Source organism: Eulemur rufifrons, chromosome 28 (genome assembly GCF_041146395.1).
Source record: "Eulemur rufifrons isolate Redbay chromosome 28, OSU_ERuf_1, whole genome shotgun sequence".
Classification (NCBI taxonomy): Eukaryota; Metazoa; Chordata; class Mammalia; order Primates; family Lemuridae; genus Eulemur; species Eulemur rufifrons.
In genome coordinates, this window is record NC_091010.1 from 54,085,275 (window position 1) to 54,113,117 (window position 27,843).

Consider the following 27,843-nt stretch of genomic DNA (forward strand, 5'->3'; position numbering starts at 1 on the left):
TTGGGGATGGTACCAGGAAACACTGATGGCAGAGAGGGGAAGTGGGACATGCACAAGAAAGAAAATAGAGGATGTGTTATTGAACAAGTGGGAAACTGGGGCTCAATTCCACTGGGAACCCCAGGAGACAGCGTAGGACATATCTCAGATGTCCCAGCCTAGGGATGAGGAAGTCTATTTGCCCATCTCCAAACGTGATGATCTGAGGTCATGAGGACATTAACGCTCCCAGCCCCTGGGGCTTATCCCACATGTGCAAGTCAAAAGAAAAGCCTACAGAATGGGAGTCACAGACACTTGTCACAGGATGCTGTCTAGAAATAATGGAACAATGAGAGCTGTGGCAATATGGGTGAGATACCTGAGGCATCTACCATGGGGTAGACAATGGGACACTATCACTTTTGACATTACAATTTTTATTGGTTTTTTTGTATGTGTATTGATAACACACTTTAAAATGTGAGAAAAAAAACTGAGATAAAAATACTCACCAAAATATTAGGTATTCTAGAGAAAAGAAAAAAAGGCTTACAATTAAGCCAGAAAATGTGCAAGGAGGCCAGAGGTGTCTGCTCAAAGAGGGCCTTCCACCTAGGTGTCTGCCACAGAAGCCAGCAGCTCTGGCAATCAGCCTGCCTGACATGCCAGGGGACAGCACTGTGAGGAAAGAGGCCACTGAGACAAAGCACAATTTTGACATTTTTATTCACTGATCATAAATATAGTCTCATGAACGTCAAGGTGATCATGAATGATGGACTAGCACCTGGAACATGACCGTCATGGAGCATTCATCGTTTCACCATCACTGGCCAAAGAACTCGGGGCGTCTCCCTCTCAATCAAGTGTACGGCTTTGTGGGGACCCTCCGTCTGGTGCAGCAACTTTATTCTTGGCTCGTTCTCAACAGTTACAAAAATCATAAAAGACTGTTTGCAAGAAAATATCAAAGAGGATAGAAGATTTTCCATTCTCCTTAAGAGTCTAAAGTAAAAAGGGGAAGTAGGGAGGAAAGAGAGGAAAGGGGAAAGATGTCAGGGGTCTGCCGTGTTTCTTCCTTTCCCCGGAGTATTTTGCAGTAACAAAAACCGGGGAGGTATTTATTAATGCTGTTTGGAGATGGGTTGCGTCTCTCTCATGAGCCACTCAAGAGCTTCCTGTCGGCCCTGCTTCTGCAGCTCCTTCCCAATCACGTCCCTGCAGGTCACGTGGTAATTGTTGAGCCAGTCGCACTGCAGGAGGGAGAAAGACAGACACTATCACCATCACACCTTTACCAAAAGGCTACCCAGGCCAACAGGCAAGGACCCCACGTGCTAAGATCACAAGGGTGAACAAAACCCTTTTTCTCTGCTCATAGACAAGTGATTTCCTTGTGTTCTATTTCCCTGGAAATAGAAGGACCAGGCTACATTGCTTACGGTGAAAATGCTCCGGAGCAGTTTACTATTAGAGACAGCAGTCTCCAACTAATAGCTCCTGCATGCCTCTGTGTGGCTTCATTCCCGTACACCTGAGACATCTTGGGGACATGGTGATGGGGGGAGGGCACCAGAATAGCCCCTGGACTCCGCAAAGGCTCCTACTAACAAATACACCTACAACTGTCCTGCCAATGTGCTGAGCTGCATATCCTCTCTCCGCTGACAAAGCTGAATAAACTAGGATCAGCTGAGCCCGTGGGTCTCATGACTGTGGCCGTCCCGATGAACCTAGAACCTTTGGTGGTCAAAGGCTATGGTGCTGCAGAATGGGGTTGGGAATAAGCTAGACTTTCAGACCCTCAACTCAATGTGCCACAACAGCAGGAGGCAAAAAGGAGATTAAAAGGAAGGAGGAGCTGGTGGAACTTGGTCCCTTGGGCTGGGGGAGGGGGGAGAACTGATCCCCTAGACCTGATGGAGAAAGCTCGGTGGCAGGTAAAAGGATGAACTCTCCCCCTTGGTTGGGGTGGGGAGAGATGAAGGCTGGAGCGAAGCAAGTTGTACCAAGAGGACAACTTTCTTCATTGTCCATGGGGTAGCTGTAGTGAGGCTGATAAGATTGACACTGCCATTGATGTGGCTGTCACAGATGAGCCAAATACCATTCAGGGAGGCAGTGGTGTTACAAAAGCAGTGGCTCAAGGGATGATGGTCCAGCCAAGTACCAAAGCCTAGCTGAGGGTCAGGATGGACACACAAGCCCACAGGGACTGTGAGCAGACAGATGGAGTGGTGCTGCCAACTGCCTCTGACCGAGCTAGGGCTCCAGTCCCTGCTGATAAGAGCCTACTAGCTCCTGCTGGGAGTTCTGGCATTTGGGGGAGTGGTGGGGAGCAGGGAGGCACAGGGTGTCAAAAGGTGAACTGCTGTGCGTCCACAGCAAGCCCACAGGGCAGTGAGGCAGCCTGCTGTCCACAGCAGCTCAACAGCGAAGGCGAAAGCAGCATCCTGGTGCCACCCTGGGGCTTCAGGGAAACTCCCAAGGTCCTCCTGGTTGGGAGGAGAAGGGAGGAGTCGGGGAACAGCCTCAGCAGGGCCTGAGAGACACCCCCAGGCCCCACAGTCTGCAGCTGCCCATGTTCACAGCTGACCGAGATCCTTTGCTGCCATCTGGTGATAAATGATGGGAATGCAGACTAAAACCAAAAACGCCCTTAAATGACAGCAAAGATAGGCTGGATGGTAACGGGCTATCACCACGTGTTTTGAAGCCCAAGGGACAGAACCTTGATGTGGGGTATCACTGTGCGTTCAGACAGAATGAAACCCCAGAGTTATTAAGTGGTATACAGGAAAGAGACCTTTTGCTAAAAAGGTAATAATATCTTTAAGTCGAAGAGATAAGAAATGATACTATACTCTACTTGGAATGTTAAATACTGTTATCCACTGTTATGTGTGGAAACTTATGATCCCCAGGATAAGAAGATATTATCTGCCCTATAAAGGGTAACTGGCCAAAAAATAGTTCCATGACTTGGGTGGGCAAAGCACAGCAGTGAACCACTGGATAAGACAGCTCCCACTGGTCTAGGTCCAACGTCATGGGGGTAGACTGAGTCACAGGTTAACAAAACGTTCTCCTTCAAGGGAAAATGTTCTCATTTAACATTCATCATACACTATTTCCCTGGTAAAGCAGAATGTCATGGGAGAAATGCCCTGATTCGTACACTTTATGTGGACAGGAAGGACTGAATGACCCAGAATTACTTGGTAGGAAGCCACAGTCTTGGGCTTCCAAGAGCATGAAGTTACTTATTACAGGTGAGTCCCTTGATAAGACCCTGGAAGCTGTGCCCAAGGGCCGTTACAAGAAACAGTCGGAGAAGGCTTCTAAGCAGCGTGGCTCCCATGCCCATCTGTGATCCCGTTTCCTTTCACTTACAGGAGCATCACTTACAGGGGTGAAGAAGAGCCCCTGAACCTCGGGAAGGACTCTTCCTGCTGAAGAGACAGACCTGACACTGTGCGGACAGGCTGAGTTTCCTGTTCTGTATCCACCTACAAGCTGTGTAAACCAGCATCAGCAGGGCCCGTCTGGGTCCTCAGAGTGGGCATGTTGGGCTGAACCAAGGGCACCAATGGTCAAGCAGAGGCGCCACGAGGAAGAAAGCTAAGCAAGAGGGATGACCTTCCTCTGCCCCCATCTGTGAGCTGGGAAAAGCAGAGGAGGCTTCTCTCTGGAAGAATCCCATCCCACAACTGCTGCAGAAGGGAGGTTCCTTGGCCCTCAGAGGCCTTTTCCTTTACTGTCAAGAACAAGGCCCAGGCGGACCCATTGAGGATATGCTCCTGCCTCAAGAGGCATTCAAAGTCCCCTGGGATGAGGCCAGTGGCTGCCTCAGGTAACAAACTTCTCATTCCTAGAGCGGCCCACCATGCTTATCCTGCCTTCGGCTCCCACCAGTCATTTGCTTTTTGTTGGGACTTCCAAGCCCCACTTTGCTCTGAAATTTGTGTCCTGGCTTTCAGCTTCCAGGTTTGGGAACTGCTTTTTCTGCCCAGTGCTAACTGTTCCTGCACCATTTTTGACCCTTGTCTCTGCTCTGACCTTGATCATCCGCCTGATCCCTCAAGCCTTACTCCAGGTCCCTCGGCCTGCCACCTCGCCTGGCCTCGTGAGCCCAGGGTCTGAAGGGGTTTCACGACCTATAACCCTCTGAGCTTGGTAAGTGAGCACTGTTGTGCCCCAGGCTTGGTGAAGGCCCCAGAGAAACCACAGCAGTGACAGAGAAGGACTGGTACCACCCTTCTCCTCCTCTGTATTAAAACTGGACACGTCATAGATTTTGTTTCTCATTTCTTTAATGTTTCACCCAACACAAGAAACCAATCTGGTACGTGTAGTGGCCAAGAGGCCCCACAATCCATCTGGCTTTCTGTAGGGAAGACACATGGACCCATGTTTGCTAAACACACCTCAGTGCAGCTATGAAGGAAGAGCACAGCTATCTCCTCCCAAAAAGTAACGGCACACTATTCCACTCACGAAGCCCTACAGCCCCACAATGGCTGGTGGGAGCAAGAATATCTCCACCTGGAGACCCAATAAATACTCGAAAATCTCCTATAGTCCTCAGGAGACCTAGGACTTACAGACTCAGTTGACTTAGACCTAGTCTAAATTAAAAAGTGAGAATGGAGAACTTAGGGTAGCTCTCCAACCCTACTAACACTTCTGTCCCTCCAGACGTCCCCATTACCTCTTTGTCTGTAAGAGAATCCACATCTATCATTTTGGTCTGAATCGGAACCAAAGTTAGAGGTTCAAAGGTGAGGCTTCCCCGGTTGTTGAAATTATACTGTGGGAGAAGAAAGAAAACAGAAGCTTTTACTCTTGACCATGATGAACCACCATGCAGTCATTCCACCAGACACGGCCACCCCTCAGAGCCGGGTGTAACTGGGAGGTGAGAAGAGGTGAGCTGGTCACCATTTTTAAAGGTACACAGGGAACATGAGGAACACAGCTGATGCCACTTTCCGAGAGCTCCTCCACTGGGCAAACCACAGCCTGTGCCATCAGGAAAAGCCAAACAAAGGGTGCTGGGGAGCTCCCAGCAGCAGGTCCAGAGGCTAACACCTACTGTGACAGAGAGGAAGCAGGGGCAGGGTGTGGGGGTGTCTGGGCTCAAGGGCATCTCTGGTTTTGGTTCTCAAGACTCTGCTGGGGTATAAGTCCCCCAAATCATTTTTTTTAACAGTCAACTGTGTGGCCTGCCTTGACCCAGCCAGGCCCATCAGGTGTTAACACTGGGGCATCCAAGAGCATGCTGGGTCTCTGTTCATTGCAGGGCCTTTGGGAGTGAAATGGGAGGCCACTTCCAAGAACAGTGACTTCCACGTGGAAGAGAGCAGATTCCCACAGTCAATCTCCTTGTAGACTTAGGAAGCTACTTCCCTCCAGCTGTTCATTTCCATAATCACCAGTGGAGGAGGGGCAAACAGGTCTTTTAGGTAAAGCCTAGCACCTAAAACTCTGCCGCCTCTTGGTAACACCAATGGGGGAGCGGGTGAAATACCTGTCTTGTATTGCCTGTGAGGCCAACCCATAGTTTAACTCAGGGTTCATGAACTTTACCTGATAAAAATCACCCAGCAAATGTGATGAAATTACAGCTTCCAGGCCCCTACCCTGCATATTCTGATTCAAGGTCTGGGAGGGACCTGGGAGCTGACACCTTGAACAAGCACCCTCCAGCAGAGGAGACTTCAGGACAATAAGCCACCTCTAATAAACTCAGAGCCCCAAATCATGTCAAGCAGGGGCCAGCCTGAGGCTCCATGAATTCCAGTTCTGGGTTTCTGTTCATTAAGGATTTTCTTTCCGGCTTTGCAGGGCAGGCAAGTGGTTTCCAGTTAAGTCTCTGACATCAGGGGGAGGCTCCATGGTGGTCCCATAATGGTACATTCTTGGCTTTAAAGACGTAAGTTTTCATCTTCTCACCATAAAGAACAGGGAATATCTTTAATAAATAAACGCTCACCTTGGTTTTCACAGGAACCACCAGGACAACATTCTCAATGCGAATTCCAAAAGCCCCATCTTCATAATACCCTGGCTCTAAAACAAACCAAACCCCAAAATGAGAACCAGCCCACGATAATGTCCACAGAAAAGAGAAGCTTTCATTCCTGGGATGACCACATCACCCCGAAAGAGAAGAATAAAGAGGTGAAGGGCCCACTCTCCCCTGGTGTAAGAGCCCCGAGATGCCACCTTCTTCCCCATGGCCACTTTTTTATAGGCACTTGAGGTACAGAACAGGCTCTGTGATTCCTGAAAACTGGCTACCAGGTAAGGAGTACAATAACAAGGGATCCACCAAATAAACCATGGTGCATATCCATAAGACACAATCACGCAGGCATTAAAATATATTTACAAATATTTGGCAATGATTCAGGAAAAGGCAATACATTAAGAAAGCAGAGGCCGGGGGTAGTGGCTCACGCCTGTAATCCTAACACTCCGGGAGACCAAGACAGGAGGATCGTTTGAGATCAGGAGTTCAAGACCAGCCTGAGCAAGAGCGAGACCCCCATCTCTACTAAAAAAATAGAAAGAAATTAACTGGACAACTAAAAATATATATATATAAAAAAAAAATTAGCCAGGCATGGTGGCACATGCCTGTAGTCCCAGCTACAGGGACTGAGGCAGGAGGATTGCTGGAGCCCAGGAGTTTGAGGTTGCTGTGAGCTAGGCTGACGCCACGGCACTCTAGCCTGGGCAACAGAGCGAGACTCTGTCTCAAAAAAAAAAAAAAAAGAAAGCAGAATACAGGCAATACATCCAGTATGAGCTCTGACTAAAAATAAGGTACCTACATATATAAAAGACCAAAAGCTAACACAGCAAATATTAAGTCATGTTTCCCCTGGGTAGTTAGATTGCACATACTTTTCATTTTCTTTTTATACTGTTACATAATTTCATTTTTTCTAAAATGAACATGTATTGCTTCTATAATCAGAAAGTCTGTTGATGTTTTCAATTCAAGGTGACAGGAGGGGAAAATTATGGCCAATTTACTTTAAAATAATTTTAAAAAATAAGACACAACAAAGAGCTTCCAAAAAGGCTCAAGGATCCATGCGTGCCCTCTATGTGAAGGACACCTACCGTCAGTGACAATCATGCCTGCCTCCAAGGGCTCGTCAGAGAATGTTTTATAACTGATGCCGCAAGGACCCTCATGGACATTTAAAAAAGATCCAACACCATGTCCTGTTCCGTGCAGGTAATCCAGGCCAGAATCCCATAAAGCTGAACGGGCAAAGGAGTCGAGAAGGTGGCCTGAAAGACACAAAAAGAAGCACTTGATGATATTTGTACAGCACTTTAAAGATTAGATTTATTATGTTTGGCACCAGAACACGAAACAGAAACCAACAGGTAAAAGTTACTGGAGGGTTCATATTTCAGCCCAGCACAAGGAAGAACTTTCTAATAACCAGAGCTCCTGAGGAGCCAGTCAGAGCTGAGTCTGAAGCTAGACAGTCACCCGTCTAGGCTGCTGGTAAGGGGGTGGACACCTACAGCAGATAAAGGCTGCGTTCGATGACATGGACACTCCCTTCCAGATCTGGGACCCTGAGGTTTCAGAATTACAAAGGTGAGATTCTAACCATTCTGCAAGCAGGCAGGCAGGCAAGACAGATGAGGCTCAGGGAGATGAGTGCATGCCCGATCTAACCAGATTCTAGGTCCGGGTCTTGTCAACTCCCAGTCCAATGCCCCACCCACCAGTCCTCAAGCAAAGAAATACATATCTAAAGTCCAGGATCCCAGTAAAAGAAATCCTAAGAACCCTGAAAAGAGTCACTCACTGGCCCAGCGCTAAAGGGCAGACAGGAAGCTGCATCAACTTCTGCTTGGCCCCTGGGGCCTTCATACCCAGTTTGTCCTCTCCTGGGAGCTGCCTGCAATGCCATCCAATACTGTGAGGGGTCAGGAGAGAGGTGCACAGCGGACACCGGGACCATCCCAAGCCTCAGCTCTGGGGTGGTGGAAGCCCTCTGGGCTCGGCAGTGGGTCCAGGAGATCCCTCCATGCAGTACCCCACCTGCCCTGGCCAGGCCTGAGCTGGGATGAGGACCACACAGCAAAAGAACGAACATGTTCTTCCACTCAAACTTTGACATGTTTGATTCTTGAACGAGAAAAAGAGGCTGCCATATGACAGAAGGAACCACCTACCTTTGGTTCCAGTCGGGAAAACGGCTGCGCTCACAGCTATATGGCCCTTGAGGACGTATGTGAAGCATTCCTGCCAAAGAAAACCCAGGGGGCACGTTGCAGAACGAAGACAGATGTTTCTATCCTGTAGTTTTCTGATAGTTCGGAAAACCTTGCCTGTTAAAGTTTTTAGCAATACCACAGAGAAAATCAGAGTAAAAATTAAAAAATCTGGTGGAAAAAAAAAAAAGCCTTGCCATGGGACCAATTTTTCAGAAAATCTTGAAATTAAACTTAGTACAAGAACACTGTCAAAAGAGCTGATCCCACAGGACTTTACCTTGTAACAAACCTTCTGACAAATTCTATGCCACGGAGCCTTAGAAAGACTGGGAAAGTAACAAAGCACTGAAAACCCCAACCCACACTGCCTGAGCTAGTCCTGTGTGCCAGGCACTGTACCAAGCACTGTACATTCAATCCTACACTCCGCGAGGGAGGCGCTATCAAAATCCTCACTTTACAGATACAGTAGCGTGCCCAGATCACCCAGCCGCTAAGTGGCAGCGTCTGGCCTCAGCACCTGCGCTCCTTACCACCACACTATCCTCAGGGGTTGTCCCCACTGCCCAGACAGGGAAAGTGCTGCTCAGAAGGTTAGGGGCTTGCCAGCAAGGTGCAGAGTCAGGACTAAAACTCTATACTCCTCAACGTGGTCTGGGGCTCTTTCCACAGCACAAGAAGAGTCAGATGAAAGGAATCCCCAACCCAAGTTCCAAACTCTACCAAGGGTGCACAGTACATGCAAACAGACAGGCAAGGGACCAAGAGTGGGAAATCTGAATAAAACCCTTTCCTTGGCTATTCTTCCTAAGGGAGCTCCCGTGGACAAAGAGAATCACTCAGAGACTCAATCAGTGTTCGCTGAGCAGTGACTGTGACTCGAGAACTCACTGGGCTCAGAGAAATTCACGACCAGCCTGGGAGGTGGGTACCTTTATCCCCATTTTCATGGGTGGTGTTTTGTTCAAGGTCATGGAGCTGTTAAACAGCGGAGAAGCTCAGAAGCCAGGTCCCAGAGCCCTGGCACACATCTCTCTACCCCACAGCTCTGTTCTCCCTTCCCATGCCAATCACATCACAAAGTGAACAGGGTCTGTCATTTCAGAGAATTCCTAGACAGCTGAGCCTGTAAATAAGAATGCTGAACTTGAACAAAGAAGGGGAGCAGCTTTCAGAATCAAATCTAGACACTGCTTGTAAAGCATATATTTCACTACCCCAACCCCAGCCCAATTGACATTTCTTGACTCAAGAGAAGGTCAGAGCTATTTAAACTTGAACCTGAGCTGCACTGACCTTAACAGAATGCTTTTAAAATTTCTCCAAATGTCTTACTCTCCCATAATTAATTAAATGGAACTCATAAAGCAGATAAGCCTGACTCCACAGTAATGAGCAATTTTACTATCCCACATATAATTTTTCCTTCTTTATACAATCCTTTTTCACAAAAGTAAAGTTCTTCTTAAGAAAGCAGAGAGGGGCTCTTGCATTTTTTTCCTCCACCTTACCTTCTCGTAGGCTGTAGGGGTCCCAAAATGCATGGTCCGGGTCACATCTGTGGTTCCATCCCTTTCCAAAAGAAAGGACAAATTAGTTTTCAGTTGAAATAAGCTTTCAGTCAAACATGAGACAGGTGAGAATGTGGAGAAATTAGACCCCTGGCAGACTGCTGGTGGGCATGTAAAATGGTACAGCCACTTTGGAGAGCAGTTTGCAGTTCCTTGCAAGGATAAGTCACCATATGACCCAGCAATTCCATTCCTAGGTATATACCCAAGGGAACTGAAAACATACGTCTGCACAATAACAGGTATATAAATGTTCATAGCAGCATTACTCATACTAGACAAAAGGTGGAAACAACCCAAATGTCCATCAGCTGATGAATAAACAAAATGGAGTATTGGCCATACAGTGGAATATTATTTGGCAATGAAAAGGAATGAAGTGAGTACTGACACATGCTACAACATGGATGAACCTTGAGGACATCATGCTAAGTGACAGAAGCCAAACACAGAAGGCCATATATTACATAATTCCATTTATATGGAATGTTCAGACTAGGCAAATCCATAGAGACAGAAACAGAGTAGCGGTTCTCTAGGGTGGAAGAAAAGGGGGAGTGACTGCCAATGGGTATGAGGTTTCTTTTTGGGGTGATGAAAATGCTCTAAAACTAACTGTGGTGACGGTTGCACAACTCTGTGAATACAAAAAAAAAAAAACATTAATTGTACACTTTAAGTAGGTGAATTGTATGGCACATGAATCTTATCTCAATAAAGTTATTATAAAAAATGAGACAAAGTGTGGATGCAAGGATGGCTTGATAAAGTGGACTTGGTCCCTGACACATTCACTCTTGGTCTACTGTGCGAGGGCTGTTTCATCAGTCAGAGGCACCATCGCCGGGGTTTTGAACAAGATGGAACAGACCAAAGTAAATAGGAGCCTATTTCTAGCAAAAAAGGGCCAAAATCTATAATAACTCCTCTTGTCAAGACAGCAAGGGGTTTCCTGGACACAGACCCTAAAAAATATCCAAGTGTATCTCTTAACACACCCTAGCCCACATCCCTAAAAGGATAACTTTCAGAATCTTGCCAAAATTTAGAAGTGAACATAAGTTTATACCTTTACCAAGCGAGCCCTGTACCCTTAGCCCTAGGCTGATATTGTTTCTATCCCTGTGTCCCAAGGCTAGGTGTGGTTACCATGTAATTGGCTAAGCTCATTCAATAATTAGGTCCCAACTGCCAGGAAAGTGGCAAGACAAGAAGAAGGAAATTCAGAAATTTGGGGGTAGCCCTCATTTCTCATTCAAAATTAATCCCTTACATAAAGGGAGCCGGGCAGGCAGTTTATGGGCTGAGGCAGAAAATTTTCCAATAGTTCCAAAAGCCTGCTTTATTTCACAGTTATTTATTGAGTATTTAAACAACTTCCGGCCAAGGACTAAACATTTCTATCAGACAGTCTTTTGTGGGAACAGAGTCACAACTGGGCTATTTCAACTAGGGGTGAATTAAAGGACAGGACACAAGAGCGACTCCATGCGTGGCCAGCGCAGAATGTGCTGACCAGCTGAGCGCTGTCAGCTGGAGCGCCGCCCGTCCACCTACTCAGCTGCCTAAAGCCCGAGGCAAGTCCCACCAGTCCCGGTTCACTTACTTGTACTGGGCACCCGAGTCAATGAGGTACACCTCATCCAGGGACAAGGTCCTATTCGTCTCAGGGACTGGCCTAACAAGGTTAACAAAAAATTAATTACTCCACAAATACAAACACTTGGTGAATCTGGGAGGAGGGCATACAAGAGCTCCTTGTACTATTCTTGCAACTTATGTCAGTCTGAAATTATATCAAAATAAAAAGTTACCCAATAAATTATTTCAATTAATATTAAAAACTTCTATTCAAAAGCCCAGTCAATATATCTCCTCAACTAGATAAAGAGCTCAAGAAAAGGAAGAATAAGACATTTCTTTATGTCTACCTCTGTTTGTATCTGGAACAAAGCAAGTATTCAGGCGATAATTGTAAAAGTTACAAAAATGAGACTCGAGAGAAGCAACAGGACCAAGCCAGAGTCCTGGGAACTGCGATGAGAGCAGCCTGGAGTCATCAGGCCTCACTTGTCTCGGGGAGCCGGGCCCCTGCCTCAAGCCTCCAGGCCATACTTCAGCAGGGGCCCCCCACCTGCTGCCCAGACCACCAGACAGGGAGGGGGTGAATGTCTCAATTTGGGAGAAAAACTGAAGGGATTTTGTTGGGGAAAGGGGTGGATCATGACACTCTCAAGCTGGAGCACTTTTTTCAAATGAACATGAGGTATTTTCAAGAAGTGATCTGCTTTCCCCATGCTATTTTCTGGACACTGTATAGGGAAATGCCCAAAGGGATGCAGACATCCCAGGTGTCCACCCTGCAGCTCAAGGGAGGGAGTCCTTCATGTCCAGGTACCAGCCCCTCTTCAGCGATAAAGCCACCAGTTGGCACATGAGCTGAACAACTAAAAGACAACCAGCCCCAGGGCCAGCCTCCAGTGCCCGGCCTCTCAACAGGCCTCCAGCAGCCCACCACGAAGAAATGCCAAGGAGAAGCAAATTTCTCTCCCCTTGAAATGAAATTCCTTAATGTTTTAGTTATATGCAAAAATCACAGGACAGTAACCTGCCAGGAAATTCATCATCTGATCATCTGAGTTAAACATAAGACAAAAAGTGAAGTCCTTTTGTTATTTTTATGTTGGAACAGAAATATTAATGTGAGAGAACTGTACTGTGACATCTGTGACTGTCTCCCACACACAGCTTCAAAATCTGCCCCAAGACTAAAAATTCTATAAGCAATTATTAAAAGTGGGGGGAGATCTGTGCCCACATACAGCACAGAGAGACAGACCAAGTGTTCTTTCCCTGACTGTGCACGTCCCAGATGGAAAGCGTAGACCCAACATGCCCAATGTCCAACGCAAAGCCAAACAGTGAGAGCTGGGCAGAGCTGAGGCTAAGCCCAATGGCCATGCCAAATTATTAACACACCCCCATCAACCCCACAGGGAGCTGCCAGTCCTGAACGTACCAGTGCCCCCACAGTCTCCGTTCACGGTTCAGGGAGGCTCAGCTCTTATAGGTCATGGCTTCTTACAGATCATGTGGTCAAAATCCCCACAGACCGGGACGCCAGGCTTCAAGCCCAGGGGGAGAGGAGAGAGGGGACTGATTATCTCTCTACCCAAAACAAGGTGCCCGCAACCTCGTGATAAGTGTTTTTGGTATAGAGCTGATGGAGCCTGTAAGATGTAAGAACTAGGGCATTAAGAAGGCTGCTGTTATCAGGAAAGAAAAACCCTCAAAAATTCCAGTCATCAAGATTCAAGGGCTTTGGATACAGTTCCTGGAGCTTCAAAAAAGAAAGAGGGACATCTGACTACGCCGTGGAGAATGCCAGGGCCGTACTGCGCCTGGGAGGAGCGCCGGAAAGGCAGAGGCTTGTGGATTCAGAGAAAATAAGAAATAAGACCTCAGAGGTCCCTTCATTTTACAGTCTCAACTGTACAGGTGGGCACAGGGGCCTCTGCCTCAGGCTCCCGGGCAGAAGCGACAGCAAAGCCGGGCGGCATGCTCCTCCGCGTGCCTTACGCGTAGTGAATGATGGCGCCGTTGGGTCCCGTACTGGAAATGGTCGGGAAGCTCAGGTCCACAAAGTCCACCTGCTGCCTGCAACAGAAAGACACAGAGCCCAGAGCAGCTGAAAGGTTTTACCGTGCCAAGAATTAGGGCCCTTCTGGCCTCATCTGACTCCCAAGGGAAGCGGCGGAGGATCGTGGGCCCCCAAACGGATCCTTACCTGCGAAACTCCTCAGCCTTGTCCGCAGCCGAGATCTCGGTCACGCCACCTTTGGGAACCTAGGAGAAAACTGCCCGTAAATCATCTGGAGAGAGAAATCCACGTGTGCCCCTTGCATGTTAGAGGGGGTCCATGAGAAGCTTACTTTGCCCTCAATTTCCAAATCCCAACTATCCAATCTACAGGACACAGCTTCAGTCTCATCTTCAACACGGACAGAACGTCTAAAGGCTCTCACCAAAGCTAACTAGAGGGTTTTTATTAATTTACTTTTTACTCAACTATTTTGCCTTGGTATTTTTTCCTAAAACCTCCTAAAACAATGCATCTAAGTTCCAAAATTCAAAAGTGTCTCCTCCTAGGAAATCATCCTTAGAAAATCATCATAAAGAAATAAAAAAGATAAACGCAAAGATATTGTGGGATTATTGATAATAGCAAAAAGTTAAAAAACCACCTAAACAGTTCAAAACAGGAAGAATGAGTAAGTAAATCAGTCTAGGCTCCAGATGCAGTTTCCACATGGATCCTTTTCCAAGGCCTCAAAGCACATGGAAAATAGTCACACTATGACTCTAAGTGAATAAAACAAACAAAATACAAAATTGTATCTGTACACTGAGAGACGTGTAAAAATGACTTACATTTTAAAAATGATTTATACAGACAAACAACAGCCAGAAGGAAACATGTGGAAAAAATAATTACACTGGTAGGAATAAACATATTTTCTTTTTCCAATTAAAGAGTTGTTTATATAATACTAAAAGAGAACCTGACATTGTTTAATCACAGCACAAAGAAACCACACTCTTGTCAACTACAGGGAGTGGACGGGCAAGAAATTAATGGCTAAGAGTCAATTTAATAGGAAAATTTTTATGGCGTAAAGTTCAAGATGCACACAAGGTTCTTTTTCTCCTAATACAATCAGCCTGCCTATAAGAATATTATAAGGCTCATTTTTCCTTATAATGAAATTCTAATTAGTTATGATTCCCTAACCCAAAAAGGATCCACTCTGTCATGGAATTTCTTTCTTCATCCTTCTTACTATTTTCCACAATTAAAGAATTTTAAAATACATACACCAAATTTCCAAAATGAACTATTAAAATAGAGCCTAAATTAGATTGAGATCTTAGACCTCATGGTCAACAGAGCATGGAGGATGGCACAGTTAGAATCACATGTAGGTATTTCTGAATAATTTCTAAGAACCAACCTCTTTCTCCAGCCAGTTAAAGAGTTCACAGAGGGCAACGGCATCTTTAATCTGTGCAAACAATAGAGATATTTTTTAAAGTTAATACTGAAAATCAGATGGCCAGATTCAGAGCCTCGCCCTAATGCGATACTGAGAGAGCTGTACCTACAGGGCCACAAACCACCAGCAATCGGGGCTTTGCAGGTGGACATTTCCTGGAAGCCAGTTTGCAGCAATTCCCATTATCCGGGAAAGGGCTCCTCTGCTATTCAGTAGTTCAGGCATAATCAGGAAGGGCCCTGCCTCAGAGGATGGACAGCTTCCCTGAAGGGGTAAACTCCTGCCCTACAGGGACCAAGAAGACAGGCCCCAAAAGCCATCTCTGGGCCCCAAATCTTTCTAGACCCACCCTTTGCCTTAAAACACAATCAGGCCATAATATGAAGCTTCATCATCATCACTATCATCTACACTATCATCATCAATATCTCCTTTTGTGTTGTGTGTTATTCTTTTGTAAAGATTTATCCCATCAAATGTTTCATTTCATTCTCATTTACTCAGGAAGCCAGGAGGCTGTGGCTCAGAGAGATTCCGACCTTGTGCCAGGCTCAAGACCACAGGAGGTGAGGGAGCAGGAGCCAGGCCTTCTGACCACCTCACATCCTGTCTTCTGCACCAGCTGCTCTACTCACGTGAGCCCGCCTCATGCCTTCCAACTCGGCTGAATTCTTCACAGCTTTGGCGATGCAGATGGGGGTGTAAGGCATACAGCAGCGATGGTCCTAGAGGCAAAGGGCAGTAGGATGGGAAATCAAGCCTGCCCCACCCACCAAGACCAAGGCAACCACCTCTGCTCAGCCAAATGCACTTTAGACAAATCATCTGAAGAGCTCCCACTCGGGACCACACACAGCTGTCCCCTAGGGATCCAAAGACCTGTCCCTTTTGATTGATAACCCTGAGCTTGAGCTCATCCAAAAAGAGTAAGTACATCAAACAAGTTCTCTCTCTTGCATCCTCCGACCCCCTCCCCCTTAGCTCTTTGAGACTGCTGGCTACCAGCCATCAGCAAGATATTGCTTTCTAAGCCTCTGTGGTTGTGGTCAGAGTTCACTAACCACTCAAAGCTTGACCGAAATAACCCCTCTCTTGCTGCACAAAGGAGGCTTTTTCCCCCATCTAGGGATGCATATGACCTGAGGAGGGAGGCCTCCTGCTCCCTCCCCCTTTCCGCTCAGTGATCACATCTCAGCTACTGCTAATGGTCTGATCTTAAAGGGCTGGAGAAGACCCCTCCCAGTTTAAGAACAAGTTAGAATCTAGTCGTGTAATTTGGCAGGGGTGGGGAGGTGGTCAGCATACCTAGTACCTGCACAGAGCTTCTCAAATTGCTTTCACTTTCTTTACTCTTCTCTCTCTCCCTCTCTTTCTCTCTCATACATACCCCTCATGAAACAGGGAAGACAGGAGTGAGCCCCATTTGGGTCAAGGAAGTAAAGCTCTGAGTGCCTTGCTAGAGGTCGCACACAGTGACAGTGGCAGGGGTACAATGGCAAACCAGGTCTAGAGGGCCAGGTCTGGGCCCCTCCCCGGATGGCCCACTGCTCAGTGGAGAAGACAGAACCTCACTGGGCTTGCCAAAGGCCACTTGGCAGCCAGAGGCCCAGGGCAAGACAAAAAAGCCTACATCAAAGAGGCCTGGATTCCAGTCCTGCCTCAGACCCTAACTAAAATGAGGCAACAAGTGTCAGCTGCTTAGCACTGCCCAGCAGGGGCTAGGTAAAGCGCAAGGCTAACGATATCATTTCACCTTTGACACATCCCCAACTCCCCAAGTCTCTCTGGGCCTCAAGTCTCCTTAGCTATAAAATGTGGGGGGGGGGGTGCCGCGGGGGCGGGGGGTGTATATGAAGCATTTCCCAAACCTCAGGTATTCTCATACCACCCGCACAGCTTTTACCCGAGTTTCCTATACACTGCACCCTAATTTACTTAGTACTATTTCTTTAAATCACCTTGAAATCAACTTAGTTTATTAAAGTTTGTCTTAAATAATTTTTATAGTATCATGGACTCGTATGCTGGTTATATTTTTTTCTAGTATACATTAAATTCTGTTAAAACAGATATATTTAAATAAATCTAAGTATTAATGTGTACCCCTAAAATCATCATTCATGCCATACTCTGGAAAACACAGGACTCAGTGAGCTCTCAGAGGCCTCTGACTCTCAATACAGCTCCAGCTCTGACCCAGCAGCCAGTCGCACGCAGGGAGCTGCCCGAACAGCCTCTGCTTTGAACACCTTGCTGCACAACGCCAAGAGATGGCGGGATGTAGGATGGGCCAAACTGAGGCCACCAACCTTGGGGATAGCCTCGCTCACGGCGTAGCTGGCCTTGTCACTGACCCACACCTTCTCCCTTGGGGAGACGTCGGCACACAGGGTCTTCAGCTCATTCAGGATGGACTTGTAGGGAAGCACCTGGATTCTGTATTCGGCTTCCAAGCCCAAGTCAAGAAGCAGGTGCTCCTTCACACTGGGGGTGTCTATGCGGTCACCATCAATGAAGAGCCTGCAGAAGGGCCAGGTGGGTGACAGAAAAGGGAAGGCACATGAGTGAGAGGGTGAGAACACAGACAGACACAGACACGCACACACACACACATCAGGCTCTGTCTGCTGGCAACCAAAACCAAGCAGCTTTTCCTTCCTCCCCACCCCTTCCCCAAATCCTGCTCTTCTAACCGTGTTCCCTGTCCCTGTGTGTTGTCATCACCCACCTGATTCCCCAAGCCACAAACCTGTTGGCTCTACTCACCTTCTGATCTCACACTAGCTTGCAACCACACTGGACTACTTTGGATCCTACACACACACCATGCTCTTTCCTGCCCAGAGCCTGAAAATGCTGTTCCCTCTCCTGGGATCACAGTTTCCCACTCCTCACCCTGCCAGTCACCTAGCTAGCTCACATTTATCATTCATCTCTGCTTGGATATTACTTTCCCCAAGAGTGTCCTCTGACCCCCAAACCTAGATCAGGCCCCTCTTATAACACCTATACCGACCTTGTTGACAAGTTGTTCATATATGTGCCCAAATCCCTCAGGAAGAGGAGATACTCATCTCCCCAACTCTAACCTGGGACCCTTTCTGTCTCATTCACCCTAGCACCTAATAGAGACCCCTATCACATAGCAGGCACTCAATAAATGTGCTGTCTGAATGCAGAAAGTCATGCAAATAGAAGAGCAATGACAGGAAGGCCACAAGCAATGCTCTGAAAAGATAAACTGACAATTGAACAAAGCATCGTTCAGGGGATTCTCCCATATTATTTCTGACCTTTGAAATAACTAGGTTTATTTGCATTGTGGACCCAGGATTATGGAACAGAGCCTATACACCCCTTTGCACCAGCTTCTAGAAAACTTGGAATTAAATGTGTGGCCTGAATAAGACCTTGCAGCAGGAATTCTGTGAACAAACCTCACTCCAGCTTGGTCCTAACATCCTCACCTACTTATTCTTTCATCTCATAGTACTACAGATACTTTCACAGATTCCAAATCACTTGGGGGGTTAAAGGAGAGGCAGGATATAAATAAACACCTACTGTTAATGAAAACAAGAAGGGAAAGAGAAAAAAGAAGCCATCAGCAAATCATCAGGCAGTAACAGGTGGACCAGGACCAGAAAGGGGAGACTGAGGGGCCAAGGCACTGCAGGGAAGGAAGTTCCAGGTGAGAAGCAAACACTCACATGATCGTCTCTAGTCCTATGATTGCGTAGGAGAAAAATACCGGATTGTGCTCCACATCTGATCCTCGAAGATTGAATAGCCCTAAAAAGAAATCAAAGTCCTGTCACCTGCCTGACTTGGGATTTTACAGCGTCACCTATGGCGGGAGGGAAGAACTTTGGCCTGGAGTCCAGCTGCTGTGGAAGGATTCGGTGGCATTGCTCAGAAAAGCAAGGAACCTTACTCCTGGTTCCACCTCTGAGCTGCAATTGCTCGTGTCTGCCACATGATGGCACCAGAACTGTTCCTTATGCTGCCACATCCCTACTCAGAGACGTGAGTAAGAGTCATTAGTCAGAAAACATGAGAAATGCCCCACAAACAAAGAGTTCAAATGGTCCACCTAGCGGTGACCTGCCAGGCCTTGCCACAGATAAACCTCTGGGTACCCCCAAATAAAGAGGAAGGAGACAGCACTCTCTCCCTCCTGAAGCAAGTGGCCTAGGGTAAAAAAACTGAGATCCACCCACAAGGGAGGCCAGACAGGGCCCCGTCTGTAAGGGTCAGTGAGCCCCACGGAGGTGGAGCTTCTGGTCAGAGGCAGAAAGAAAAGGAGTGAGTCAGGGCTGCGGCCCACGAATGAAACCAGAGCCTGGGGCCCACCCATGGGTCTGCTATGGCACCACAGCTGGGTGGGGATCCACTTCGGCCAGTGTCAGGGGGTCTGGTAAGGTCACTGAACGTTTGAGAGACTGGAGGGCTCAGTAGAGAGCACAGCTCTGGTCCCAGGGCTTCCAGCTCCCGAGTTTGCTCTCCTGAGGATCAGAGAGCAAAAAGGCCCTGGCATCAAAAGTATTGCCTCTATTTTAAAATAGCGGTTTCTCAAAGTAAAGTGACGAAGCAACATTTTTTTATCTACCGTATTAGCACTTTTTATAAACGATAGTATCTGGGGCTGGGTGAGAGTGTGGCAAGATAGGTGTGTTCAAACGCCACCATGCAACCTTCCGGGCAAGTAAAGGGCAAGATGTGTCCAGAGCCCTACCATACACATACCTGCTAATCCGTAACACCACCCCTAAAAGTCAACCAGAAATAGGAAGAAGAAATTATCAGACATTAAGACTTGGATTTATGAACCAAGATTTTCATGGTAACATTACAATAAATTGTGGGAAAACTGGAAATAACCCAAAGGTCATCCTTAGGGTTAAGTAAATTATGGTATAACCACATGATTTAATATTTAATACTCACTTAAAATTATGCTTCTATGTGCTTATACTATACTGAAAGATTGAAAAGTCAGGCTACAAAATGTATACAATATGAACACATTATCTCTGGGTAATAGAATTAGAGGTGATTTTTTTTCTTGTTTCTACTTCCTCTGCATTTTTCAGGTTTTCCATAATGGGAATGTGTTCTTGTTATAATCAAGGGGAGAAACTAGCTTTATATGTTTTTTTTTTCTCTGATGTTGAAGTTATTAAGTTAATTAGGGATATAAGTCACTGATACCTTTAACAAAGTTTCGGGGATGGAAGAGATGAGATGGGGGCTGCAGAGCTAGGACACCGTGTAGCAGGGTCTCTTTCTCTAGTGAGAAAGCAACGAGACAAAGCAGTGCCTCTTCTCAACTGCCCTAGCTCAAATCCACTCAGAAAACAGGAGACAGGACAGGAAGGTTCAACCAGATTTCTTCAGGTTCTAGAAGATGAGAGAAGGGACTGAACAATTGTAGAGAAACTGCTAACAGTATCAAAGGGCTTGGCAAGGAACTTTTAGTTCCTGAGTTTTCTGAGGTAGAAATGTTTCCAAAATATTCTCACTGCAAAGACCTTGGGAAATTATAGGAAAAATATAAAGGAAAAAATATCTCCTATGATCCCACTTTTAAACCTAGAGAGAGGCTGACAGACATGAACTGTTCCTCAGAGGTGCCACCGTCCTGAGACTGCCCAGAGGCAGACGTCACTCTTGGATTCAACATGAGTCCCTGGCTGTAACACTGCCCTGGGCAAGGCTACACTCCCTTCTCTTAGTCCCTGTAATTCTTTCTCCTTCATCCTAATTGGCATCTCCTATGCCCATTTGGTGACACAGTCTTTTGCTTATTCCCTGGCCACTCAGAAAGCTGAATGGCAGGAACACACAGATTTCCGGAGACCCAAAGAGGAGATCAGGTAACACGCCCAACAGCGAAACCAGAGCACTCACATGCAATCTCATCCAGAGCAGTGACCACAAACCACATGACGTTCCTCTCAGCCATTTTCAATCGAAGGTCTGCAACCTTGTCTTTCCAGGAGATGCCTGCAAGAGATAAATGTGCTTGCGACTCCACCCCTGGTCCCAGGAAGCCACAGGAGCCAAGTGAAAGAACCCATCCCAAACATTCTCAATCAACACCAAACCTTACAGGGAGCGTGTTGCTTGCACAGATAGAAGACCTAGATTCAAGCCCTATACATAAGAAGTGTGACTCTGGCTTAAGCCACTTGACTGTCGTGAGCCCTGATTGCCTCACCAGCAAAATTAATCCATTTATTCATCCCACAGATGCCTATGACGCATCTAAACTTGCCAGTATAGGTATGTGCCAGGCACTAAGCTGGTCACTGAGGTTACAGCTCTGTGCTAGACCCAGTCCCTGTCCTCATGGGGCTTACAGTCTAGAAGGGAAGACAATTAAACCTGCAATCAATTATGGTAGTCTAAGTATTGATACGGCAGGGGACACACAGGAAGAGACATGAACACACCACCCAACAGAGAGAACTCAACTCAGTTTCGCAGAGCAAGGGAATAGCACCCACCACTTATCATTCCTGGGGCTGCGAGAATCGCCTTTCAGTGCTCAGACCCAGGATTTCCCTGGGATCTGACTCACTGTGACTACCACTTCCACATCACACCACCCTGTCCGACATGGCCAAGGCCTCCCTGCTGCTCCTCAGGAGGAAACAGCGGCCCTGGAAGAGCTCACCCCACCATAGCAGCATTTGTAACTCAGGTAACAGCCACCTGTGAACAAGGTAGGCATCTGTCTTATCCACCCAGCACCTGGCACGGTGTCCTGCACAGAGTAGGCCCTCAAATGCTTGCTGAACAAAAGCTCTACAACATTTGCTCTCCTACAAGCCATAGCTCAGAGTTCCTGCTTCAGTGAAAAAAAATTCAAACCACACTGATGGAAAATATTTAGCTGACCCTGGGCCACTCAGTGGACCCATCCTCCCCAATCTGCAATGCCCTCCGGTGAGGGCGTCACACAGGAAAGCAAGCTGGGGGCTGCCCCTGCACCAAGGGCTGCTTTGAAGATCAGCTCGGGAATGCTGTTTAAAACTTGGCCCAGAGTCTGGGCTGTCATGCTTTCTTCCCAGGACCCCTCTGGGCAATCTGCTACATTCCACAGCCATCCCCCATCCACCTCTGTTTCTACAGCAAGGCGCCCTCCCTGCAGCCCCACCTCCCAGGCCGCTCCCTCTGCCCTGTCACTGCTTCATAAATCCACAGGACAGCTCACAGAGCATGCTCCTCACCCAGCACTGTCACACAGGCCAAAGAAACACACCCACACCCCAAACCTTCCAAAGCAGAAAGCACAGGATGGAGGCTGAGGGCCCTTGGAAGGTAAACGTACAAATGCTAACAGCGCCCAAAAAGCCACCCAGAAGAGCTTTGCAAAAATAAACTAAGCCAAAATAAGTGGCAAGTAGGTGGCAACAGTGGAAACAAATAAAGCTCCTGATTCCTCATATGTCCCACTGGGCCAATGTGGGGCAAAATCCTCCCACCAGCTCAAACGTGACTTGGATTTAGAGGACCAGGATGAAGACCATGCCAAGAGGTGGGGGGATAACAGCTGGGACCCCTGCTGGGCGCTACTGTGGCTCTGACCTGCGTAATCCAGGCCCAGTGTGAGGAGGGGCTTGCACGGGCGCTCAGGACGGTCGGTCCAGATCTTGTCAACAAGGTTCTCCTTGACAGGAATGAGGTGGTGGCCAGCGCTTCTCAAAACCTTGGCCATCTTCTTCCAGTAATCTGAGGAGACACACACGTGGCCCAGCCATGAACTAAACACCTATTTCAGCCAAGGCAGGCAGCGGGGCCTAGAGAGCCCAGCACCTTCTGAAAGGTGATCCTCCCACGGCCCAGTGCTGCATGTGCAGGACGAGAAACAGTAAAAGGACATCTCCACCAACAGCCTTCCTCTGCCTCCATCCCACAACTCTTCTCCTCACCTTGCTCTCTATCATGACATCGAGTCATGCTGAGCCCCCAAATGCTCCATATCCCACAAGGAGGACGAAGAGTAATCTGGAAGCCACTTCCATACCCAAGCAGGAAGGGACCAAGCTCACTCACCTGTAGGAATGATCATTGGGTCCACACCAACCCTGGATCCTTCAGGAAGCACACTCACCAGCCAGTCTTCCTGAGTTGGTGTGTCCTTCAGACCTGCAGAGGGAAGAATTGGTAAGAAACGATTCCCCGTGGGCCCACACTCATCATCCTACCCAGAAGGATGCAATTCACTGACATCAATGATAGCAAGGTCTTTATCAAACATCTTCTTTAAGCTGGATTGGCAGGACTTGAAAAATCTGAACCTCCCTTAACCCTGGAAAGCTACAGAAAGAGGGGAAGAAGTGTAAGTTGGTGTGTAAGAAAAGCCTAAGGCTGGGGTGAGAATGAAGGGGGTGAAAAAATGCATGATTTTCACTGAACTGCCAGTAAAAACATTATCCCAGGGATCACTGTAACATAGGTACATGGTGTCATGGCAAAGGGGTCACTTCCCCACTACTGGTCACTTGACAAGAGCTTGGGTGGTGATTTGGTGAAGTCTGGGTGCTGGGAGCCTTCCTGACATCACACACCAGGTGGGCAACAACATGCCACCAGTGCCTGCCTCCCATCTGCAGGGGGCCCACAACTGGCCACTGACTGGAAGGCTCAAGGCAAAGAAACCTTTCCAAAGACTGTAAGAGGGACCCACGAGAACCTGCTGTTGTCTTTAAAATGCCCCTGGGCTTCTCAACTCCCAAGATCAGACAGCCCTTCTAAGATACTATTCATAGTACACTAAATAAGCTTCCAGAAAGGAACTAAGATTACTTCATAGTCCAGTTTTTCTATAATCTAAGCCAATATCTTCTATATCTAGCCAATATCTTTGGAATGTATACTTTTTTAACCAATTAGATTTTTGTTAAACATTTAACATCTTGGGGTCAGGCGTGGTGGCTCATGCCTATAATCCTAGCATTTTGTGAGGCCAATGTGGGAGGATCACTTTAGGCCAGGAGTTTGAGACCAGCCTGAGCAACACAGCAAGACCCCATCTCTACAAAAAATGGGAAAATTAGCCTGGCGTGGTATCATGCACCTGTAGTCCTAGCTACTCTGGAAGCTGAGGTGGGAGGATCACTTGAGCCCAGCAGTTTGAGGCTGCAGTGAGCTAGGACGGCGCCACTGCACTCTAGCCCGGGCAACAGAGCGAGACCCTCAAAAAAAAAAAAAAAAAAATTAACATCTTGGCAAAATATTGTATATTTAGAGTAAAAGTCCACATATTCTAAAACAGTACTTATCCTTACTATTTCCTCTACCAACTACTGCTATAACCACACAACCACAGAAGGGAAGTTCAAAGTTTTATAAAGAAATGAGCTCATGAGTACCAGTTCTAAAAAACTACCTGGAAGCTGGCACTGAGTTTTATTTTGCTATTTAATACTTTCCTATTTTTTTTTACAAGCCACTAAAAACAAGCCACTTATTAATGAAATTTCTCTTAGTGTCCCTAGTGTAACTTTCACAGGATGAAGATATGTCATTCCTAGAAGACAGATGTTTGGCAAAACCCCAGGGATGAATCACTCACTGGCCAACCAACCCAGGACTCTCCCTATTCAGGAGATTCACCTGAGGAAACTAGAGAGGGGCTTGGGAGGAAGGACTTTAACCCTCACCCCCTTTCTGCCTGCTTTAAGGAACAGGCAGACAATATTCACTCCGCTGACATTCCTACCCGCAAAGTGCAAGACCTAATAGCTTGAATCTTTGGGCCCCAAAGAGAGACACCACACCCCAAGGGTACACTTACTAATCCACTAGGTATACGAAGAAAGTATCAGAACTTCTATTTGTATTTATTTTTCTAAAAAAATTAAGAAATTTATTTTTAGTAATATTTGGAATACAGATAGACAATAGCACCTATGAACATACATATATGTTGAGGGTGCTGGACCCCAGTAACAGAGACATGCAATCAAAAAAAATGCAATCAAAAACGCCACCAGCCTCTACGTTTATAACAGCCTCGAATGCCTGCGTGTGTGTGTGTCTGTGTGTGTGTGAGAGAGAGAGAGAGAGAGAGAGACAGAGAGAGAGACAGAGAAGGGAGAAATCAAATATAGCAACATCTATAGAGTTGGTGTTTTATATTTTGAAAAAGATTTTTGAGAAATAGAAATTTTAAGTTATCCCACTGCCAGGACAAAAATGTTCGTAGTCCCTCCTTACGACAAACAGCACATGCATATACATATGTGGAGAGTGCGTGGCACACATACATGAGTGCACACACCCCTCAGTCGGCTAGCTGCCTGGGTCTCAGTGTCATGGCCCAGCCTTCTGTCCCCTGTACTATGAGTCTGGTGACAACTTCCTTTCCTCATTAATTCCTACAACAAACAAGAAACATCAACTATTTCTCTTTCTTACTTGGCCCTAGCATCACCCCTTTTTCTCCTTCCTTATCATCTGTTCCCCAAATTCAAAATTCAGGAGGGAAAGACCTTTGTATAACTACTAAAACTATGTTTGTAAGGACTATTTTAATGACAAGAAAAAATACACATGGCATGAAATTAAATGAAAAGGGAGAGCACACACACACTATTCAATAAACACTGAGGAATACATACACTTTCCATATATTACTTCTTTAATGCTCACCACTCTATGCGGGACAGACTATGATTAACCCATTTTATAAATGAGGAAACTGAAGCACTGCAAGTGAAGTCACTAGCCCAAGAAAGTTCCAGACCCAAGCTCTTGCCCTACATACTGCTCTTCTCCAAAGCCGAGCTGCCAGAAACAAATCCAGGATCCCCAGAGAGAACCTCACAGAGAGAACTTTCTAGCTTCTGTTACCAGCAGTCCCTTGCCTTTCTCTCACCCTGAATCATGAGGCAGCAAAGAGTAGCAGAAAGGCTCCCAGTGCACAAGTGAGACGTACAGCAAACGATGTGATCTGCAGCGAATCACTTATCCTCTCTGGCCTCAGTTTCCTCTCACTAAAACAAGTATCTTGAACCAGGACCCTCCAAAACTGAATGAGCATTGGTATATACGTACAGGCATACCATTTTCTTGGTTTTCCTTGCATTCTCAAAAGGGTCCATGACCATATGAAAAGATCAAGATCCAGGGGTCCTGAGGATCTCTAGGGTCCTCTAGGGTCCCTGCCCAGATCGGGCCAACTAAACTGGGGCCGGCCATGCCTCTACGCACCCATCTTCATGAGTGTCCAGTTGCTGTCCATCTGCTTGGCAGCCTGAAGAAAGTAGCGCCCATCAGTCCACATGGCCGCGTGCTCTTCTGTGATGATGGCCGTGCCTGGATCGGGGAGCAAAGAGAAAGGTTTCTAACAACTGCCCAGAAGCTGTACAAAATGGCAACAGGCCCGTGCGGGCAGTGAGAGGCAGCAGCTCCTAGTGGGGCAGATGCGTCTTCAACTCCAGGGACACCTCTAGGCAAGAGAATATGACACCACTGAAAACTGTGAGTCAAGCTTTGAAAGAAACAGTCCTGAGACCCAGGCTGCCTGGCACTGGTCCCTGTACAGAAAGGACCTCACTTGTACAGTACAAGTCAAGGTCAGCAGAACAGAGGACGGTGGACCCATGGCCAAAGTGGTCTCATACTCAACAAGACAGAGGTAGGAATCGTTCCTACTCAGTGATCACAGCCATTCTTCTGTCCCACCAGACACCCCCACGGAGCGGTTTCACCTTTCCTGGACCTGTGAGTGTTCCTGCTCCTACCTCTATCTGCCCTCAGTTCTCACAGGCCTGGCAGACCTTTGGGCTTTCCACAGAGGCGTCAGCCAAAGCCAATCCTAACGTGCCAACCAATACAAGTACTTACGCCAAAGGAAGCAGAGTGCTAACTGCGGGGGGAGAGGAGCTCCCACCTAGTCTAGCTTGCTTAAGGGCTGGACACCTGAAGGGGGAAACCCACTCTAAAACTCAAGGGCACAACCGTTCTGGGAAAGCTATGGAAGGACACCAATGTGGCTCAACATGAACCTTTGTCTTTTAAGCCAAAATTGAAAATAGACAAACCAAAAACCAAGCACTTGCAGAATTATTCAGGACCAATAAGCTAAGGCAGGAGGTTCTGGGATGCTATTAATGTGTCTTTTCTTACTTGGGGTGCCAATTAAACAAGGATATTCAGTTTAATTGATGCAAATTTTTATGTACATTATATTTAATAAAAAGTTAAAAAAAACTTTAAATAAAAATTATTAAAAATAAAGAAATAAAAACTGTTAAAATTTCGAAAGCAAAGGTACAGAGAGGAGCCATCACTAAAAGATGACCTTGGGGAGCTGGGAAAGGCTGGGAACCCACATCTTTCAGCAGAGGCTCAATGAGAAACATCTGGTTTGCTTTTCTTTTTTTTGATTCTGTATCACAGGCTGAAACTTGGTTCAGCAAGAATAGAGAGAATTTAGTGACTCACCCGCAGAGCCATCGAATCCAGAGACGAAGGCCCGCCGACAGTCACACGGTGCAATATACTCACTCTGGAAAACAAAGGTGACAACAAATTGGACCTCAATCAGTCGTGAGCTCACTGCTTTCCCCGTGCTTAGCCCTGCGCTAGGCCTGGGGGACCACAAAGGTTGGGGAATCCTTGGCACATTCCCTCAAGCAGCTAACAGCCTAGCTGAAAACAAAAATTTAGCACATATTGCAGAAGACTCTAATTAATTAAGGACTAAGAGAGCTGTTCTCTTTAGCCTCTATTTCCTCATTTGGAGAATACAGTCAAGAGAAACAGATAAAAATTGCTATTTCTTCACTGAGATCTTACTCAAAAAACAAACCAATAGCATTCTCCCTTCCTTGCCACTGACATTTAGGCATCTGTTATTTTTCTGAAAAGTAAGTCTGAATTTCTGTTGTAAGCACCAATTATTCCCTGACTTAAGTCTCTTTAGACATTGGCTTGTTTCTGAACTTCCTGTTTATGTCCCCCTCCAA

At 46.8% G+C, this 27,843-nt stretch overlaps 1 protein-coding gene across 11 annotated transcripts in view; it reads right to left on the reverse strand.

The window, feature by feature from the left end:
* Positions 1-553: 553 nt before the first annotated feature.
* XPNPEP1 (X-prolyl aminopeptidase 1) overlaps positions 554-27,843 on the reverse strand; it is a 53,059-nt gene continuing 25,769 nt past the window's right edge. For 4 of the 11 annotated variants that reach the window (XM_069460839.1, XM_069460837.1, XM_069460834.1 and 1 more), the window contains 18 exons: positions 27,320-27,383; positions 26,084-26,188; positions 22,922-23,014; positions 22,454-22,597; positions 20,771-20,866; positions 18,571-18,652; positions 17,170-17,380; positions 15,496-15,585; positions 14,819-14,869; positions 13,594-13,652; positions 13,386-13,463; positions 11,413-11,484; positions 9,747-9,807; positions 8,194-8,263; positions 7,117-7,290; positions 5,978-6,054; positions 4,694-4,792; positions 556-1,235 (listed from right to left, as the gene is read on the reverse strand). In XM_069460839.1, the coding sequence (XP_069316940.1) occupies positions 1,107-1,235; positions 4,694-4,792; positions 5,978-6,054; positions 7,117-7,290; positions 8,194-8,263; positions 9,747-9,807; positions 11,413-11,484; positions 13,386-13,463; positions 13,594-13,652; positions 14,819-14,869; positions 15,496-15,585; positions 17,170-17,380; positions 18,571-18,652; positions 20,771-20,866; positions 22,454-22,597; positions 22,922-23,014; positions 26,084-26,188; positions 27,320-27,383 (1,755 nt within the window). In that variant the 3' untranslated portion in view covers positions 556-1,106. Of the gene's footprint in view, positions 1,236-3,631; positions 3,696-4,693; positions 4,793-5,977; positions 6,055-7,116; positions 7,291-8,193; positions 8,264-9,746; positions 9,808-11,412; positions 11,485-13,385; positions 13,464-13,593; positions 13,653-14,818; positions 14,870-15,495; positions 15,586-17,169; positions 17,381-18,570; positions 18,653-20,770; positions 20,867-22,453; positions 22,598-22,921; positions 23,015-26,083; positions 26,189-27,319; positions 27,384-27,843 lie in introns of all 11 variants that reach the window. The other 7 variants (XM_069460831.1, XM_069460835.1, XM_069460833.1 and 4 more) reach the window with 6 other exon arrangements.